Raw genomic sequence first — 20,749 nt, forward strand, 5'->3', positions numbered from 1 at the left:
TATAGGTCGTTCACCACCTTATATGCCGGCATTTTTGAAATATAACAATGTAATATATTAATATGACTCTACCATGTACGTCTTGTCTTTGTCCTATGTATTATTTGTAGTCAAGCTTGAGGGAATCCCCCTCTAACAGTTATAGCGCCTTAGCGTGCGCAACACATAGTCAAAGAACTACACAAACACTTAATTATAAGTTAATTTAATTTGCACCTTTTCACTTAAATATATGGTCCTGAGGAAAGCCAGCTTAAACAAAGGCACTGGCTGAAACATGTAGACCACACTAGACGTTGGGGATCATAATCCATACTCCAAAATTACGTCTACCTGCCTTTTATTCGCTAACAGAGGCCCAGTTTATTAAAAGTAAGTAACCCTCGGGTGCTGGGACCTCCTGTATAGCTTTTAACTTTTCACCTTCTCACCCTTTTTCACTGCACACTCAGCAACATACCAACTCCGCAGTCTCCTGGCATTGAAGCACACCCGGGGCACATTCGGTGCCACTGTGGTGGGCCCGATGATGAAGCATGCCACCGACTAGGTCGGTGGGTGAGGGCTTTATAAGGAAAACAATGCTTTTCCCTATACATTAACGTACTTACCTGAGTCTTCTAAATTCTCTCTCTAGCTAGTCCTTATTGATATTTACATATAAATCAGGGGATACGGTCTAGCATATCTAGTCATCTCTCTCCCATTGATCTGAGCATCACTAAGCAGCGCGCAGCTGCGAGAGTCCTATTTTCCAACATGGCCGAAAACATTGGCCTCACATTTACCGCCGAGGATGTCAGTGAAAAACTATCTGACCCCTCACTCCTGGCAGACTTCAATATTCCAGCCACAGTAGCCCAATCCTCTGACTGGGACTCACTGACAGAGAAGAAAAGGAACAGAATCCGGACTGTTCTACATGGTGTTATTCTGGCACAATATCTACGCACTATCACAGCTCCCACCGGCCTTCTGGTCACGAACGCCCCCAGGATTTTCCTGGATGATGCAGCATTTCGTAAAGACTGGGCCCAGATCGCCTGGCACTGCACCAGGGACTGGCTAATCCTAATCATTAAAACTGCCAAACGCCTATCAGATGCCATCATGATAGAGATCCAAGCGACAGAATCACACTTCAAAACCACACTGACAGGTTACAAGAAAAAACTTAATGACCAAAACCGAGAAATAGCTGAATACAAAGACTACTTAACCCAGACCAAATTTAAGAAGTTCGAGAAGGATCTAAAAAGATTCAGCTACTCCAAAACCTACCCATACTCTGATGATGACTACACCCCCCCCCAAAAAATCCTTTGAGAACCTTGACAATTGCTCTAACTCTAGCATCTCGAGCAACTCGAGTACAGATTCCAACAAATCTAGAGGCAGGGGTCGACGAGGACAACATTGGCCACAACAATAGCAAACACCCCAAAACTACAACTATGGCCCACCACCACCCCACTTCGGCCACCTACCGCCTCCATATTTCGGCTATCCCCAGATGTACCCCCCAGGAAACATGCCGTTCTTCCAAGGAAACCAGAACCAACGATACCCTTTTTTATCCCAGGGCCGGAGGGGACGGGGCAAGAGGCGGAACCCGGGACACGTCCAATGGGTACCGGAAGAAGAGCCAGTCAGCTCCAACACCAGAAACAAAACAAGGGAACAACCGGGAACCAGCAAGTAAGACCTACAGACCCACTTGTATTCAACCTGTCTGATACTCAACTAACAGTGGAGGAAACAGATGTCCTTAACAAAGGTCTCTCGTTCGTCCCTACCACCAGACTTGACATGTTCAAATTACATATAGAACTCGCTGAATTTTTCAGGAAACTCAAACTCAAAGCGTTCTTTGAGAAAAAAGACGATATCAAAACTGAGAGGGAGAACACCCCCAATGAAACTGGACTCAAACTTAAATCCACTTTCACTCCCCCACCTGGGAGTATTCCAGTTGAGATCCTGACCTTCGAACAGGCCGTATACACAGAAGTGGAACAACTCCAACATAAAGAGACATTTAACAACCAGTCCAACAAAGAGAGGAACACTATCCAACGCCTGCAAAATGACCCCTCCCTCATCATAAAACCAGCGGGCAAGGGAGGTGGCATAGTCCTTATGAACAAAACCGATTATGACCAGGAATGTAAGAGACTCCTCAGTGACAACAGGAATTACAAACGTCTTAATAAGGACCCCACTGAACAACTACAAAATACGATCAACCTCCTGATCAAAAATGCAAAAGACAGAGAAAAGATCTCTAAACAAGAGGCAAACTATTTATGCCCCACTGATGTAAAGACTCCATACTTTTACACAGTACCAAAGATACACAAGGGCATCACCCCACCACCCGGCAGACGCATCGTGTCTGGATTAAAGTCCCTACTAGAACCCCTGTCATGCTTCTGTGACTTCTTCCTTAACCCTTTGGTTCAAAAAACTCCTTCCTATATCAAGGATACCAAGCACCTTCTAAGTGTAATCCAAGACATCCACTTTGACCCCACAACTGACCTACTAGTAGGACTAGACATAGAGAGCCTTTACACCAGCTTACCACAGGACGCAACGCTGGAGGTACTACATGACGTCCTGATGGCTAGCCCCTGGGAATACAACACCCCCCGCAGTTTTATCTTGGACTGCGCCACCCTGGCCCTCAAGGAGAACTACTTCGAATACGAGGGAGTCTTCTACCTACAGACCAATGGAACATCCATGGGCAGCGTTTTCGCCCCGAGCGTGGCAGGCCTGTATGTGGCACACTTTGAACATACCTATATACAACAACCAACTAACCCCTTCTCCGCCAACATAAAAATGTGGCGGAGATACATTGATGACATCCTCCTGATATGGAAAGGCACCCAAGAACGGCTAGATAACTTCATAATCTGGATCAACCACCAAGATCCCTACCTGCGCTTCACAAGTACCAGCAGTTCCACCGAACTAGCTTTCCTTGACTTGAACATCAAACCAGAGAATGGAGGTCTCACCACCACCACATTATATAAGCCAACAGCAAGGAATTCCCTACTCAGATTTGACAGTTTTCACCCCCGACACCTTAGGGAAAACTTACCCTACGGGCAATTTTTGCGCATCAGACGTAATTGTAGCAGCATTCAAGACTACAAATCACAATCTAATGAGCTAATACACAAGCTCAAAGATCGTGGCTATCCCACCAGGATAATAAACAAGACATGCAAAAGGGCAAGGAATCAAAATAGGGAAGCACTCTTGGAAACTTTTGCGAAACCACAGGAAGAACCTTCCCTAACATGTGTGACTACCTATAACACAGCATCCAACCAGGTACCAACATTATCCAACGAAATTGGAAGATCATCAACTCCGGCACAAGGAATTGGGAAAAACCTCGTTTTGCTTATAAAAGAGCAACCAATCTCAAAGACCAGCTGGTCAATACTAGGCCATGGCAAAACACTCGTAGGAATGACAACACCATCCTCAATGCATGGGGCCTACCCAGAATCACTGGCCACCAACCCTGCAACAATTGCAGCGTGTGCCACCTGACCTCCCCTTCCAAAACATTGAATCTGGAACCAGGCAAAATTTGGACTCAACAACAGTTTACAAATTGCAACTCCACAAACCTGGTGTACTTGATGACCTGCCGATGTGGTCTGAGATACATCGGCATGACCACCCGGAAAGTCCGGATAAGAATGACGGAACACAGGAGCACGATAAGGTGTGGCAAGAGCATAAGCAAACTCACAGACCGTTTCCTCACCCACAACCACACCCCCAATGATTTCTCCTGGACCGTCATTGAGAAATTTGACAATACAATCAATGAAAAACTCCTCTTGCAAAAAGAACAAAGATGGATATATCGCTTGTCCACCCATATACATGGCCTCAATTATGCTATACCTTGGAACTCCCTAGCCATGTAAAACTCTACCCTGCAGTAAGAAACTCCCGATACCTGTGCCAGGTATCTATGTATGAGCGTCCCCTTCCAGATTCCTATCTTCTCCCAAGTGAGCACCAGATACCAATATGAGACCCCGGTGCACACATGTGCACTTATAAAATCACCCATGTACCTTACAGTATTTAACGGTACTAATCCATTGCCACAATACTGGCACTTTTAATATAGTCTTTGTATATATACCTTGCATAATTTATGCTCAAATCACCCCTGTTCTGGCTCACCCCCGTTCAGCCAGCCCGCTAGCCCCTGTACACATGCGCAACATACCCGGGCATGCTCACACCATTGTCTTCAGCCAGTATCCCAAACCGATACTAGCACGCATGCGCTACATATTCGCGCATGCGTGACTCGCGCCCCACCCTTTAGCGCATGCGCGAATCGCGCTCTACTCTTTAACGCATGGGCAGAACAGGGTAACAATGACATGGCGATTAGCACGCACCCCTCCCTCTCTTTCTACCGCATACAGGTGAAACTAATCAACAGAATACATAAAACAGAGAACAGCGGCCCCTTTCCTCATAACGGGCGCCGCGGAAGGAAGAATAGGTCCAAGGAGGAACCAGATCGAAAAACTCGTGAGTAATAACTACAGCTACGACTGGGGTAAGCTACCAATCTTTTTCCCTACAGGTTGGACACCTTCTGACCGAACTCTCATCCATACAGGGTCTCTTTCTCTGCCAGGTGACCCTTGAAGCTTTTTACAAGACAAAACAGAGTGAGGACCTAGCATTTTACTTACCTGTACCTCACCTTGTAAATACGCTTTTTAGCCCACCACCAAACACCTACGGTTCCATTTAGAATCCTCACCCATTTCATGCAACTGGCATGAAATCACCATAAGCCCATTATAGGTCGTTCGCCACCTTATATGCCGGCATTTTTGAAATATAACAATGTAATATATTAATATGACTCTACCATGTACGTCTTGTCTTTGTCCTATGTGTTATTTGTAGTCAAGCTTGAGGGAATCCCCCTCTAACAGTTATAGCGCCTTAGCGTGCGCAACACATAGTCAAAGAACTACACAAACACTTAATTATAAGTTAATTTAATTTGCACCTTTTCACTTAAATATATGGTCCTGAGGAAAGCCAGCTTAAACAAAGGCACTGGCTGAAACATGTAGACCACACTAGACGTTGGGGGTCATAATCCATACTCCAAAATTACGTCTACCTGCCTTTTATTCGCTAACAGAGGCCCCGTTTATTAAAAGTAAGTAACCCTCTGGTGCTGGGACCGCCTGTATAGCTTTTAACTTTTCACCTTCTCACCCTTTTTCACTGCACACTCAGCATCATACAAGCTCCGCAGTCTCCTGGCGTTGAAGCACACCCGGGGCACATTCGGTGCCACTGTGGTGGGCCCGATGATGAAGCATGCCACCGACTAGGTCGGTGGGTGAGGGCTTTATAAGGAAAACAATGCTTTTCCCTATACATTAACGTACTTACCTGAGTCTTCTAAATTCTCTCTCTAGCTTGTCCTTATTGATATTTACATGTTTATTATATGCTGCCACAACTATCTGGGTGTTGTCTGCGTAGGACATCAAATTGAACCCACACTTCCGAATCAATGGGGCAAGTTCTGCAACATATATATAAAAAGAGTTGAACTTAAGGATGATCCCTGGGGGATTCCACAGGGCAGAACATAAGGTTTTGATTGGAAATTGTCCATAGCAACAGTTAATCTCCTTTCTTTCAGGAAGGAGGCCAATAAGGTCAGTGCAGTTCCCCGGACCCCTATCGATTCCAGCCGTTGTTGCAGCAAATTGTGATTGACCGTATCAAAAGCGTCTGATAGATCGTGGAGGATCAGCGCCACTGACCCTCCTCCATCCATCACCGTCCCCTCCAACATACCTGTAGGTACCAAGCCACCATAGAAAAAGCTGGCAGGGCCACCGGTAGGGAGGGCGAGCCGGAATGAAGAGAAGCGAGAGTATGACTAGGAGTAATGTGATTAGCGGTAAATAATAGAAACATTACTTCCACGTCCCTCTCGCTTCTCTCCATTGTGCAATGAAACATACCAAGCCAAGAAAAACCAGGTCAACTGTCCAAACCCAGAATATCGGAACAAAGCACACCAAAGAAGGTCAAACAAACAGGAAAGGCAAGCCGGACGCAACACAGCCGACCAAAACCCAGAGGCAAGCCCAGCCCCCAAACACTGGCAAGAAAGAACATCCAGAAAACAAGGAGCCAAGGACCCCCCAAGCCAGCAAGCGGACACAATAGGATGAAAAACCCGCCAAACAGGAGGGAAAGCCCCCAAGAGGGACACATCCACCGAGGGAAGGACCGTCCCACAACGAAATAGGAGATCAGACCGACCAACAGACCCCAGCAACTGGACTGCCAAGCCCAGACAGGATAGCCCGGGGCACCAGAGGCAGAGAAACAGAAAAGGGAACCATGTGCGCACAAGGACACTAAGCCCCCAACCAACAAAGGGTTTGTCACTAGTCTTTTGCATCTCGGAGAAGCTGGGGCTGGGGTAGGGAGGAAGGGGATGTCTCACACCTCAGTGAGGTGGAAACCACAAGAACCTTCTCCCATTTTAAAGTGTGAACCTGGCATAAATAATGGACCCTCAGAGTCAACTCTTCAGTACACATCTGGACTTGTGAAAGATTCATCAAAATGACTGCTGTGCTGCTTTTCTGCAAGAAGGGCAGCCACTCTGATGCCTTGCTGTGCTGCAATACTGCCTGATTGAGAAGGTCTGGACCTGCATCTTGAACCCAGGACCACCACAGTGACTCCAAGGGCTCGTTACCTTGCCATCTTATCAGAGCATCAGGGACAAAACTATCTATTACAACCCTGTTCCCAGCATGTGTTCACTGCTAGCTGTGAATATTGCCTGCCAAATGGTGCCTCCTCAGTCCTGGACCCTTGTAAGTGGGTGTTAAGGTGCTCTGCTAGCTGATCTGTGATTCCAGCAGAACCGATGCAGCCTTGCAAAACCCTTCATTGAAACTGCTGCAAGACACATCCCCAATGCAGAAATTCCCATTGTACCTTCAGTCTCCTCGGAATCGCTGATGCGGTATGACGTAGGTCTTCGCACCACAATCCCCTTGATGACAGCATCTTCAACTACGATGCTGGATAGCACATTGCAGCCTTGCAGCTCCAAATAACTGCTGTTGCATGATGCATCCTCAATGAGGGATGAAGCATCGGTCTGCAATCAGGAATTAAGATACTTTGTTCAGTGGGCCTATTTTGACCCCTGTTGCGTGCCCACACTCCATGTAGGTCGGCCTGAACTTATAATTTCGTCTCGGTCTGGTGCGACCAGATGGCCACTGCTGCCGCAATTTTCACTTAAATCTTTAAAATTTCATATCTCCGACTCTTCTGATTGGATTCTCGTTGTTTTTTAGGTCTTAACTGATTTAGCATATTAGCAGTAATTCATGAGGAAGGGGCCTATTAGAAGTGAGTGAGAAGTAATTAGGCTTGGTTTTACCTCTGAGTTACTGATATTATAAGCATTGATAAATCATGGGATGGGGACGTACAATGAGATGTGTTTGTCCTTGAGGGCCAACTGAAAAACAGAAAATTACTATGCCAGGGGAATCAGAAACCAATTTAATCATTTGTTACCCTAGAAATCGCCTGGACACTCTACAGTGTTTCTGTGGTGCTTTTAATCCCAATAAGGTCTGTTGATCCTCCTAATGGCTCTGTTGGATTCCCGGATCACTTATCAGGGCCAAAATGTAGGCATTCTTGGAACAATAGTGCTCACACTTAGTCTAAGGCTTGCACAGACTTTGTGTTGGTAATTCTTTACATTATGGGCATTATATAAACAACAGTGCCCAGCCCTGATGTAATAGTTGCACTGGCATAATATTGGTAATTTTGTTTGTTTTTTTATAGCACTATTACTACTGCTGTCAGATGCCTAAACCTTTTGGATTGGTGTAACATTACTGCAATTATAGCCTGGTTGTGTTTGTGTGCACAGTCTTGGAAGTGCAAATGTTCCTTTGAGAATGGTCATGCTGGTGCATTGTGCATGTCAGCACAGATGGTATTATGCTAACTCGATTCAATTGTAAAATGTTTCTAATGCATCCTCTATTAAATGCTTTGCTGGAATCACCTCTCGACCTGACCTTGGATTATGTGCTGCATTTAGATGTAAACACCGCTTCACCAAAAGGGCACTGGTCTTCACAACCTTGCGTACCATGTAAATGTATTAATAATAGCTATGTGATGACATAAATATGTTTTAGCTCTGAAGACTTGACTAGTGACACAAGCTCTTGCAGGCTCTTACCAATTAATGTTTTGTCCACTCTCAGGTGAAAATGTGGCTCTGAGTGGGCGGGCCACCCAGTCAAGCGTTCTTTTTAAAAATGCCAATGGCGAAGATTTCCTGTCAGACGCGATCAACGCGGTAGATGGAAATCAGGATCCCAATTTTTTGCATGGATCCTGCTCCCACACTGAGACAGAATATAATCCCTGGTGGAGGGTGGATTTGCTGAGACCACACAGAGTGAATGCCATTGCCATCACCACCAGAGATTCATTAAGTGAAAGGCTGAATGGAGCAGAAATTCTCATCGGAAATTCTTTGACAAACCATGGAAATAGCAATGCAAGGTACAGTGAGAATGATGTTCTGTTTTCGTTGCCATTTACAGATGACACTGCTTGTTGGACCACCGTTGTGATAACTGTGTAAAATGGCAGTCATGGTGTAGCCGATGAAAGGGGGTGGAGTCACAAGCACTGGAGTTTGAAAAGCAGAGCCTAACAGTCAATGTATACCTATTTTTTTGTTTATTATGCTGCAAAGAAGTTGGCAACCATGGCATATGTGACAGTAAATCTGTACTAGATTACTTAATTGGCCTCAAAGCAAAGCAACCCTATTGGAATATCTAATAGGGTTAAGGCACTAGCTGCACAGATCATTTTGTGTCCAGCAATGTTGGGAATTATAATAGCCAGACCACCAGCTTTTTGCGGTTTCATGACTCCCGTTTTTGCCACAAATTGCGAAGATGCGCAAAGGACGCTTTCTCATGTGTTTGAGATGGGAAAAATAGAAAAAGTTTTGCTTCCCTGATTTATTTATGGTTTTATTGCCTCTTGGCTCTGAATACAGAACGCTATGACACTCTCAGGCAGCACAACGGCGTGCCTTTTCACTACTTTCCCTCCCTTCCAAGATGTGCTCTAAATAATGTAAAGTGACCTTCCTCTGCTCCTCCTCCTCCTCCTCCTCCTCCTCCTCCTCCTCCTCCTCACTGTTAACGGATTTACCTCAGAGAGTGAGGACAGCGAGGACCCCAGGCCGGCATCAATATTTTCTGAAGAGTTTTCAGAAGAATAACACAATCTTCTTACATGTAATTTGGTCTGCTCTAATTTATCTTTTTGCTCTTTTACTGCTCCGCTCTTCAGCAATGCCTCTGTCCTCACGAGGAGTTGTAAAAAACAGAAGTCTAATATAGCAGAACTAAGTACAGGTGAAAAGCTTGTTCTCATCTTCTACAAATTCTAAGAAAATACCAATACAAAGCTGCTAGTTAACTACGTGGCAAGTCAGTTGTCATGTGTTCCCTATAGTTGGCCTGGATTCTTATTATAGATTGAGTAACATTATAGATTATATCAAACATTATAGAGGTAATTGTACGGCGCACATTCTGAAATCACGTATTTGAATGTGCTCTCATATGTGGTAATGAAAAATGGATGCTCATTCAGCTAGACTACTTGCCTAATATAACACAATTTGGACATGCAGGAAGCTGGGGTTGATCCCCGATTTGTTTAGTTTCGTGCTGTGGAATTCAGCAACTGGATGGGCTTCTCCTTCTTACATCAAAGGTTTCGGCCACATAATCTTGGCAGGGGGAAAATGCCGAGCAGGCGGAGGTTTTTAGCGGGCAGATCGCCACCACTATACGGGCGGTGGCGATCTGCCCGTAATCCTAATGACCCCCTTAGTGTTCAGAGTCCAATATGTAATGGTGGTTCCCCTATGGGTTCTCCGTGGTTGAGATCTGAATGTTAAAAATTAGTGAGTCAAAAGGCACATGCGTGGAGAGTCTAAACAGGTCATATATGGGCACTCCAGGTCCTATGTTCAAGTGGACCCATGTGGTGGCAGTTAGGTTAACAGAAAAATGGCAGCTCTAATGCAGCGCTATGGTAAGAGCGGTGGAGGGAAAAGTGCCATAAGATCATGTGTGCTCCGTATTTAGGATCCAAATGTAAAAAAAATTGAGTCAAAAGGCACATGCGTGGGGCGTCTGTAGGGGTCATCTATGAGCACTCCAGGGAGTACATGTATCAACATACCCCTTTGCGATTTCTAAACAGCGATTTTTAAGGAATAGCTATTTAGAAATAGCAAAATGGCATGTATGTAAAAATTCGATATTTCTTTGCGATTTCTTAATCTTCTTAGGGGCACATGCATCAAAGCTTTTTGCGATCGCCCATAGGGATGAATAGGGAGGTATTCCTTAATTGCGACTCGCAATTTGCGAGGCGCAATTAAGGAATATTTAGAAATCAAACATTTTTCAGTGATTTCTTCATGCAAAGTCCCTAACCATGTACGAGGTATACTGCAATTCTGCACGCTTAAGCGATGAGAAAGTTTGGCATTTCTCAGCCCTCTCTGCCTACAGACATCCTGTGGATGGCATGGAAGATAATCCACTCAGTAAGTCCACCAAAGACCAACATGGATTACCTGGAGGCAACGTGACACAACACTACTCCTCTGACATGGAATCTGACTATGAGTGGCCTGCATCTTCTAATGGGAAGAGCAGAAATAGCACACAATCAAACACCATGCAGACCAGTAGGAGTCAGACTCAGGTTACCTCCCATCTCGATATGCGAGTCTGCACAGCCATTTGACAGAAGCAGGACAGGAAGATTGTTGGGACCACCTGCAAAATTTAAAGATTATGTTTGTGGATAGTGGAGCCCTATGCTCTTTTTGGTTGTACGGTTTTGTTCCCTTCTCCCAAAAGGGGGAAGATGTGTTGTGATTACAATGCTCGTGTCCTCTCCTGGACACCGTACTGTTAATGCATAACAGTGTCCCTGCACAGACACCGTACTGGCGGTGAGGTCATCGTCTGGAACTGTCAGAATGACAGTTGACAGCTGATCACCGAACTGACTGGAAGTTAACGCTCCGACTTCTGTAGGAGCATGTGTTGTCTTCATAATAAATAGAACTCTTTACTTGAAATGGTGTCGGAGTTCTTAAAAAAATGGCAGTGTGACAAGAGGTGCATACACAGGAGCAGAATCAGCATGTAAAAGTGGATGCAGCAGGGATTAAAGTCTGCTGGGTCACTCAAGTCTCAGACCCGGTAGTGAATTAAAATGGACATTCAAAAGGGGCACTACATTCATGTCCTTAAGTTCGCTTGCAAAACCATTGATCCAGTGTCTGCACAATGATTGAAAGTTCTGAAAAGCAGGTGATGAGACGGGCCCCCTCTCCATTTTTGCCCTCACCCTCAGAGTGAAAAACACAAATCTCAACTCTGCAGCAGTGCTAGCCTCCGCTACCTTCACTGAAACTTCAAAGAGACTCGTTATAGTTCTTTCACTCTCATCATGTCAGAACTGGAACATTTTCAATATTATATACAAGGAAGCCATAGATGTTGCCTATTCATCTTATGCAACTAATAACCACTGGCAAAGCTAATAGTATTGGCTTGTTGTAGGTGTAATTTTACTTGTTGCAATATTTATCCGGAGGCAATGACAGAAGCAGCAAAATACCAGTGGGCGACGCACTATGCTAAGCCCAGATTTATATAGCTTACATGTTTTTAAGCCTCACCCTTAATACATCAGTAATGCCCCTTTGAAAGACAACCCCAGTTTTATTTCATCCTACTTAAAGCCCTTCTGTCAGGTCAGTATTTAGTTGTTGACCTGCTTTATGGTCAGGTGAGCCCGTTTTTACTATTGATTTTTATGATATTAAAGCAAACATTTCCTGTCCCAAACTCAAATCAGTGCAGTCTTCAATACTTTACAAAAAACGTACACAAACATGGGGCACTTTTCCAGCTAACTAACTCACTAATGGGGGCCCCTTTTATTTTGGTAGTGGGCCTATTTTCTTTCCCAGTCTGATGCTGCATGTTTGGCAGGGCCACTGGAATTATGCGATTGTGTGGCAGCGGCGACTTCTGCAGAATAATGCATTTGGGGCATCTGCCACATACTCCATCATCTGATGCATAATCAATAGATTTTAACAACAAAATTGCTTTCCATCTCATGTGGTTCAAAAGTTAACAAAAATGCAGCGACAAGGTCCTTTGAAAAGCTGGAATAGTCAATTTTCTGTTCCCTACTGCTACATTTGGGTGTTAAATTGGTACTAATGGGGTACAACCAGTGCCCAAACAGTGTTACCAAGTTTAAAAATGGCAAAAAAATGAAGTAATACTATTTTAAAATGTGCCAGATTATGCTTTTGAGAACTGTCTGAAGAAATCAATAATAGATGATGCACCCTTTGTACTGAGTTGCCTCCAGGTGTTTATAACAGGCTACGAATGAGCACTTTGGAGTTGAGGACGCAGGCAGTACAACTTTCACACTGTGCCTGTCCGTGGATCAAAAAAGTGTTCCGATTACATGATCATCCAAAGTATGTCCTCTCTGCAGAGCACAAAGAGCAATGGTCCTGTTTTCCAATTGTGATTCTTTGTAAATGTGTGTGAAGGAGCTACTTATTGATCATAACAACAAGGTGAATGGAAAATAATGTATTGTTATACATTTAGTTTAAACAGCTAACAACCATTGACAAAACCCAGTCGTGGCCAGCATGAGTCGCGGGTGTTGGTTTAATTTTAATTCTAAAAAATAAAATAAAAAAATTCCTTAATTGGCCAGATCCGATCCCACGTCGTCTCTGCTTAGGGGCCTCACATGCTCCTATTCTGCCCGGGGCCCCACATATCCTAGGACCGGCCCTGAGGTTCATACTTGGAAGCCTGCAGTATTGTTAGCAGGATGGGCCATGACTGGCGTCTGCTGCTTCTGCAGAGCTCAGTCTGGCAGCCTGCTCCTCCGGCAGATTTCAAGCGGCAAGCTGGCAGCACATTGGTACAGGATAGAATTTATGTTTCAGAGTGAATGCGGTCCTGAGGAGAAAGCTAAGTAGCATTTTGAGAATCAACTTTTACATTTCTGCACTTCATAAGAATGCGAGAAATGGCACAGATGACATCAGTAGGAATGACGATGGGAATTATTTTATCTCGAAAGATGTAAAGTAAACCAGCTAGTGGGTCGTAAGGTGCTGGTTCGAAAGTTGAGTGCAACCTACAAATTGTGGGCTATAAGGGATACTAATATTGCTCTGTCTGATCAGGGAAAAATCTTCCGCTTTGTCCTTTAAAGTAAGTTAAAAATTGAAGGGCAGTGAGTTTTTTTTTTACTAACGTGCAGCGCTTTAAATAGAAATATAAAAGTGCACATGCTCGCTAATTACAGTACCTGTTTGCTCCTGAGAAGTGCCGGTACTCTCCCACTAAAAATAAAGGTGTTGTGGGATTCAAAGTCCGCGCCCCACTTAACGCCCTAAAATTAGCCAAATAGAGTTATAGCATCTAGAACATGAAGTTTCTGCATTTGTAAAGTAGGAGCAGAATTTTGTATGCGTAGTGAATACGTTGTATTTCACCAGCTCCAGTTTCTCTGGATGTCATTGCAGCAGAGGTTATACATTTGACTATTAAAGAATCAAGCGCCAGTAGGAAATGAAGGGACCATAAACCCCATCTGTTCCTCTGCTGAACTTTTAAAATCTCTGGGGCACATTACCAAGCAACAGCAATAATTATCGCTATTGCTTGGTTAGAGACAGAAATTTACCGCTGCGCTGCAGCGATTGTTACCGCAAATAAACCTTATATTACCAAGGTTTATCGCAAATGGGATAAAAATCGCTGCAATGCATGAATATCGCTGAAAAGTCAGCGATATTCATGCATTACCGAGCTAATGCTCTTAGCCATGTTATCCACCTCCCATTGGATAACGTGGCTAAGAACTGCTCAGGGCAGGTGTTAGCTTTTGGAGATATTCGCGCTTAGCGCGAATATCTCCAAAAGTTGGTAATATGAGATAGCAATGTTAGCGACTGTTTTCAGTCGCTAACATCTTGGCACGCCCACTTTGCATATCATTAGTGATAAATATCACTGACATGCAAAGTGGGGCCCAAGATGGTTGCTATCTCCTACTAGCTGTCGCTAACTGGTGTTAGCAACAGCTAGGTAATAGGGAGATAATTTTATCTCTGCTTTCTTGTCTTTTAAAGCCAAAAAAGCGGAGATAAACCCCCTTGATAATATGCCCCTCTGTCTCTCTTTCTCAGTTCATATCTTCTCTTTCAGAGTTTGGCTTTTTCCGTGTGTCTGTCTCTTTGTGAGTATCCCCGGATAGCTCGTACAATATATCTTCTGACACTGGTTTTCTTCCACTTCACTCTATCTTCATATCTTCATATCTTTTCCCTCTCTGGCCCCTCCCTCCTCTCCCAATGTTTGCACATTGGCCACACCAGTGTCACTGAACAACAGCCCGTCGGTCCCACTGACGGGTGGACAGTGGTTTATGGTGCTCAGAATGGTTTCCACGTTGCAACAACCTCACCAGAGCCCGGGACTTGATTTTGTTTGTAAATGAGTTTAGGTGTTGGGAATGTAAGGCTGGATATTTATATTACAACAACAGGAAGGAGTATCCGTCAGTGCTCCCTCAAGACCCAGGTTCAAATCTCCGCCCTGCTCCTATTCCAGTCTATGAATGGCTCAGGGGTCCGTTTTCAAAAGACAGGAGTGTGCCCGAAGCACTGGCGCGCTTCCGATTCTCTGTCTCAGCTTTGCAGGTTGATGGTGCCTTACCCGTGTGATGTGGCCAATCGCGCAATAACTCCACTCCACTCCTGTTTAAGGCGTAAAAGGCTATTTATTAGGACATGGTTAACGAACATGCCCAACATTTATTAAACGGTAACAATCAAAATCTTATAACTTTATTCAACACTAACCACATCCCCCTCTTCCATTCTCCATCCGTTTCTCCGCTCTCACTCCTCCCATTCCTGCCGTAAAGTTCCTCTAATACATCCCTTCTCACCTTCGCACCCTCTTAAGCATCCTCTCTTTCTATTTTATTTTTTCTTCAGATGCACCTTGCATCCTGCTATCCGCCCTCATTCACCTGGGTACCTCTTCCCCTCCCCTGAGGGGTGGCTCTGGCCGTCTGTGACTCACACCCCCTCAAAAGATCTGTGAACCTGGGGCCGTATAACCTGTCCTAAACTGGCGCGCATACCCCCTTCCCCCCTTTACCCTAATAACTGCAGGGTGGGTGGGTGCATCAATTAATCATTTCCCTTGGCTCTCCGTATCCTGGTGGTGCGAGGAACCTCTCCACCAGCACCTTTTAAGTGCACCACCGGACCGCCCTTAACCCCACCCCGTGACCTCCCACACCCTTCCATGTCCTTCCGCTTGCGCGAATAACCCTGGGGAAAGACTGGTCTGCGACCCTGCTTACCCCAGGCCCCGCAGTGGGTAAGATGCGTACTTAGATACCAGGGGGCAGATTTATGATAACTGGTGCATCCCCAGTGATGCACCAGTTATTTTGCGCCGCTGCTCTGCCACCCATGGTGCGCCGCATTTATAATGCGGCGCACCATGGGGCAAAAACGGCGCATTGCTGGAGTTGCGTCGCAAGCGCGACGCAGCTCCAGCAAGGATCGGGGGTGCCCCATCTTTCCAATGCTGCGTCAAGACCTACGTCTGCTTCAGGCAGGCGCAGGTTTTTGACGCATCATTGGCCTGAAAGTGACTGAGCCACTTTTGCGAGGCACACATGCCCCGGAACGTCCACCCTGCGCCGGAACGCCCACAAGTGGCGCAGGGCTTTACAACGTGACGCATCTGCTTAGATGCGTCACGTTGTAAATGGGTCGTAGGGATGCGTCACGTTTACGCCGCAGTTGCATGACGCAAACGTGGCGCATTCCCAACATAAATCTGCCCCCCCCGGTATCATGGTTCAACCCAACAGCTACCTCATTAACAATCGAGTGAGGAGGCAAAATCGCTTCTTTTCCTCAAAGCACAAGCAGTTTATTTACTTTTAAGCACTCAATTCTGTCTCATCCTTCTAAGAAATATGATTTGACTTTTCCTTTTAATGGCTGTTAGATCCTTTTGTTATACTTTCCCATTGTGGTGCACTTTAATGGCGTACAAGAGACATTCATTTGCTCATGACAGATACCTTTTTGGTGGCAGGTGTTTTGTAAATAAATATTAATGCAGTGGCTATGTGGGGGTAGCGAATCAAACTTCTGCTACTTGCATATTCTGTGCTGGTAGGTCATGATTTGAAAACAGGGCAACTAAAAAATAAATATGTGCCCTAACATGCACTGTGCGCCTGGTGCTAGTGAGTTCGTGTTCATCCTGATCCCTCGTCAGGTGTAGTAGGCGCTATATAAATGACATTACAATTACAATATAGGCTTGGAGGTGCTCAAGCAGCAGCTGATGACCAATCAGTTTGTTCTTACTGTCTGATGATGTGCCAAGATGGGGGGGGGGGGACCCTGAGAGTTTGAGGTACGTTCTATACACATATCGGTAGTGGGTGCTCGTATTGCAGAACGTCCTTGGTGAAACCTCTGTTATTGCTTACATAAAAAGTCTGCCTTGCGCATTTAAGTCCACGACTGCACCCTGACTGTTTTACTGTTCGCCACAGGCTCCACTCCTATCCCTGACCATGCTGGCTTTGTGCTACAACACATTCTCTTTGCCAGTGTCACTGGAATTATGTGGCTGGTAGTGGAGGACCAAATATATGGCAGCTTTGATAAACTGTGTGGCTAGAAAATGAAAAATATGGTGCATGATGTTGCACAATTTTGTAATGTCAACGGACATTAAACCTACGGCAGATCCTACTCTAACATCTAAATACAGGCCTATTTCCCTGCTGCCTTTTTTTGCGAAATCTATTGAAAAATATGTAAACCATGTTATTACTGATATTGCAGAAACAAAGGCCTCCTCCATCAGAGTCAATCCGGCTTCCGCACCAATTTTAGCACGGAGACGGCCTTACTCGAAATATTGGAGTCCAATAAGGAGACACTGGATATGGGTGGTAGAGCGGCCCTTTTCTTACTCGATCTGTCCGCTGCTTTTGACACCGTGCCCAATGACCGTCTCCTGCAGAGATTAAGGGAGTGCGGTCTCAGGGGCACAGTGTTAGAATGGATCTCTTCCTTTTTGGCAGACAGGAGCCAGGAGGTTTGTTCTCCCCCTTTTGTTGCCCGTATTCCTCCTATGAGAGTAGGAGTCCCTCAGGGTTCCATCCTGAGCCCGCTGTTGTTCAATTTCTATCTGGCATCCCTCGCCCCTATGGCGGAGGCCTACGGTGCAACTATTATATCCTATGCTTATGATACTCAGCTGTTGTTTACCTGTAAAAAGGGAGAGGAGCCCGATGGAGAGAGGATCAACAAATGTTTAAGTGCAGTTTTTTCATGGTTCAGATCTAACCAATTGCAGTGCGACCCTAAGAAATCAGAGGTGATCCTTTACGGCTCATTTACCCAGGATGCGTGGAGAGGCTGGTGGCCGGGCGACACTCCATCTCCACAGCCACCGGCCGGAGCAGTGAGAAATCTGGGGTAAAACTGGATGCCTCCCTTTACATGAAAACTCAAGTAAATTCAGTCGCCGGGACCTGTTACGCCATCCTGAAAATGCTTAGAAGATTCCTCCCCCTTCTCTCGCTCACCCATAGAAGGACGGTGGTCCAAGTTCTTATAACATCTATTTTGGGCTACTCTAATGTCCTTTATTTGGGCCTTCCAGCTGGCCTCCTGCATAAACATGAGTTATTCAAAACATTGCTGCCAGAGCAATCCACAAGTTTGGCCCAAGAGAACGGAAATCTCTTCATCTAAGGAATCTTCATTGGCTGCCTATCTGTAATAGAATCTACTTTAAGGCACTTGTATTGGCCTTTAAAGCCCTTCATGGCCTCGGAGCCCCTTACATTAGGAAGCAGGCGTCTTTCTATATCCCGAGCAGAAACCTTAGATCCTCAGGTCTTCACCTGATGACAGTGCCTAGGTTTGCCCGCACACGTAGGGGCGGACGCTCTTTTCCGGTACAAGTGGGCCATCTATGGAATCGAATGCCTGTTACTCTTAGACAATTGGATGACTTAGGATGTTTTAGGAAACAACTTAAAACGTGGTTATTCCTGGATAAACCAGTGTAAGGGTGCGCCCTGTTATGTCTTTGTACGTTCAGCCCAGCGCCGGTACACTCTATCGAGTAGGTGTGCGCTTTATAAAAACTAAATAACATAACATAACATAACAGTAATGCTGTCTGGTCAAAGGTTTCACATAATAAGTAGCACTGAACACACAAATACAGCAATTGAGGGAGCACCTGCCAAAGCTTAGCACATGTCTGTCACACTTGTTTGTGGTTACTTTTGATCCCTTTTGATTAGAAATTAAATGTGTTTTGCTGAGTATTGCAAATGGTCAGGCGGTGCTATGCAGCAAATGTGGTTAATCCATTAATATGAAGAAAACACTGCAGTAGCATATTCTCCCAATTGCAGTGGCATTTGGTTAATATACCCAGGACCACTAGAATTATCTGACAGGAGACAACCAAATTATGTGGCGGACTTAATAATAATTAAACAGCAAGTAAAGGTAAATTATGCAGCATCTTTTGTAACAGAATTACTCCATTATGTTGTCATTTTCACCCATGTTGATACTGTTATATCAAATATTTCACCCTATTAGTAAGTCTTTAATATTTAAACAAAGCTATAAACTACTGGAAGGTGAGCAGTCAACCTTTGGGAAGGACCTTCTACTGTGCAGCAGCCCATGTTGCTGCATTGTTTAGTACATTGTGATCTGTATGCGATCACTTTAATAAATGCAGTACCCCATCTTTTAGGTGTCACTTATAACACTTTTTGATTATAACTTTTCAGCATGCTGCACAGCACCCACACTGCTCTACAAGATAGCTTAAAGACATTGGCAATGCCAATAGCACTGGCTAAACACTTATAAGGTCCCAAAAGTGAGACCTATTTGCTTTGTCAATGCTTAGTTTTAGGTCCTAACTATGGAATGTCACTAAAATAAGATGAAGCAAAAATGTAGCAAAAAAGGCAACGGTGTGCTGAAAAATGTTCACTTTTGTGCTACAAAACTCCCTAATCCATGCTGCAAAATCCTTGGAGGTTTGATTGCGGTAACATAACTGTAGTGCTTAGCACATTTCTGAGAGATTTCTGCTTGTTGTCCAGTCAGTTTTGACTCATGAAGTAGGTTACAGAGGTAATGTGCTTGCTGAAAAGCACATCATGAAATGTGCAGATCACACATTTGTATTTTATTTCTATAGGTACTGCTTTTGACTCCAAGATAATTTATTTTACTTCCAGTTCATACGTTTCAAGCGTTCAAATATAGCACTTGAGCTATGAATGGGCATCAAAGACTTGCATGCAAATTATATGAGTTTAGATCCTTATTATTTTTTCTCAATCTGTTTTTATTCTAAAATTGCAAAGAAGGGTTCCTTTGAGAAGTAATGATGTCTTGTTAGTACAGACCACCACAATCACTGAACGTTTTGTATCCAGACTTTGAGTTTCTCCTGGCCATTAACTTTTTTTTTGTGTTTTAATAATCTTTTTATTCAAACAAAAAACATTTATTGTACAAATCAAACAAATCAGTACATTACTATAATCTCACAGTACAGAGTCTCAAGACACAGTGAATATAAACATTTAGGCAGTGGGAAACATTCCAAAAAGAGCATACATTGACATTTCACATTTTCGCACTTAAAAATCTTCATTGTCTACCACTAGGGAGGGAGGAAGGACAACAGGGGCACACAGCAAACCCCTACTTTTGTTGCATGATCCTATATTCTGGACCATTTTTGTGGGCAACCCTTATTTTGGTAAACCACCCTCTCCGCCTGCATGCACCAATCCGTGTCTAACTCCCAATCTTTGTGACGTAGCTGAACTTCACCCCTCCATGTTCTTGCAATGTTACACTTTGCCACCATACACCCAAGAGTAACCCACAACTGCTCGGTCCGTGACAAATCTGTGGCATCCAATATATTAAGGAGACACATCCAGGGGGAATTGTCTATTTTAGACCTAAACACAGGGTTTATACCACCAATTACTTTTTCCTAATACATTCATAAAACAGGGCAGTACCACCATTGATGCATATAGGTACCTTCTAAGCCACAACCACACGGGCAAACAGGGGATCCCAGCACCCACATCTTGACCAGTACAGAGCTAGTATAGTACGTCCGATGCAACAATTTGAGTTGTATGAGTCTGAATCGTGAACGGATCGCTACCTCGCAAGGAGATGCCAGCGCTTCCCTCCAGTCGTCATCGTCCTGATCTTCGACATTGTCAGACCACGTAGCCCACAATTTATCCTGAGCATCTGGAGTATATTTGAGGGTTTTCCGGTCAGTCAGTGAGATAAACTTCTCCGGGAGATAATCGTCCAACAACCTGTCCTCCAGGGGCAAGGAAACCAGTACCTCAGAGGTCTTAGAAA

General features: G+C 44.6%; 1 protein-coding gene across 1 annotated transcript in view; it reads left to right on the plus strand.

The window, feature by feature from the left end:
• LOC147672916 (fucolectin-like) overlaps positions 1-20,749 on the plus strand; it is a 65,292-nt gene that overhangs the window by 11,759 nt on the left and 32,784 nt on the right. The window contains exon 3 of the mRNA XM_086947922.1: positions 8,355-8,658. Coding sequence (XP_086804048.1) covers positions 8,355-8,658 — 304 coding nt within the window. The remainder of the gene's footprint in view (positions 1-8,354; positions 8,659-20,749) is intronic.

The sequence above is a fragment of the Lissotriton vulgaris genome, unplaced genomic scaffold, assembly GCF_964263255.1.
Source record: "Lissotriton vulgaris unplaced genomic scaffold, aLisVul1.2 SCAFFOLD_618, whole genome shotgun sequence".
Lineage (NCBI taxonomy): Eukaryota > Metazoa > Chordata > Amphibia > Caudata > Salamandridae > Lissotriton > Lissotriton vulgaris.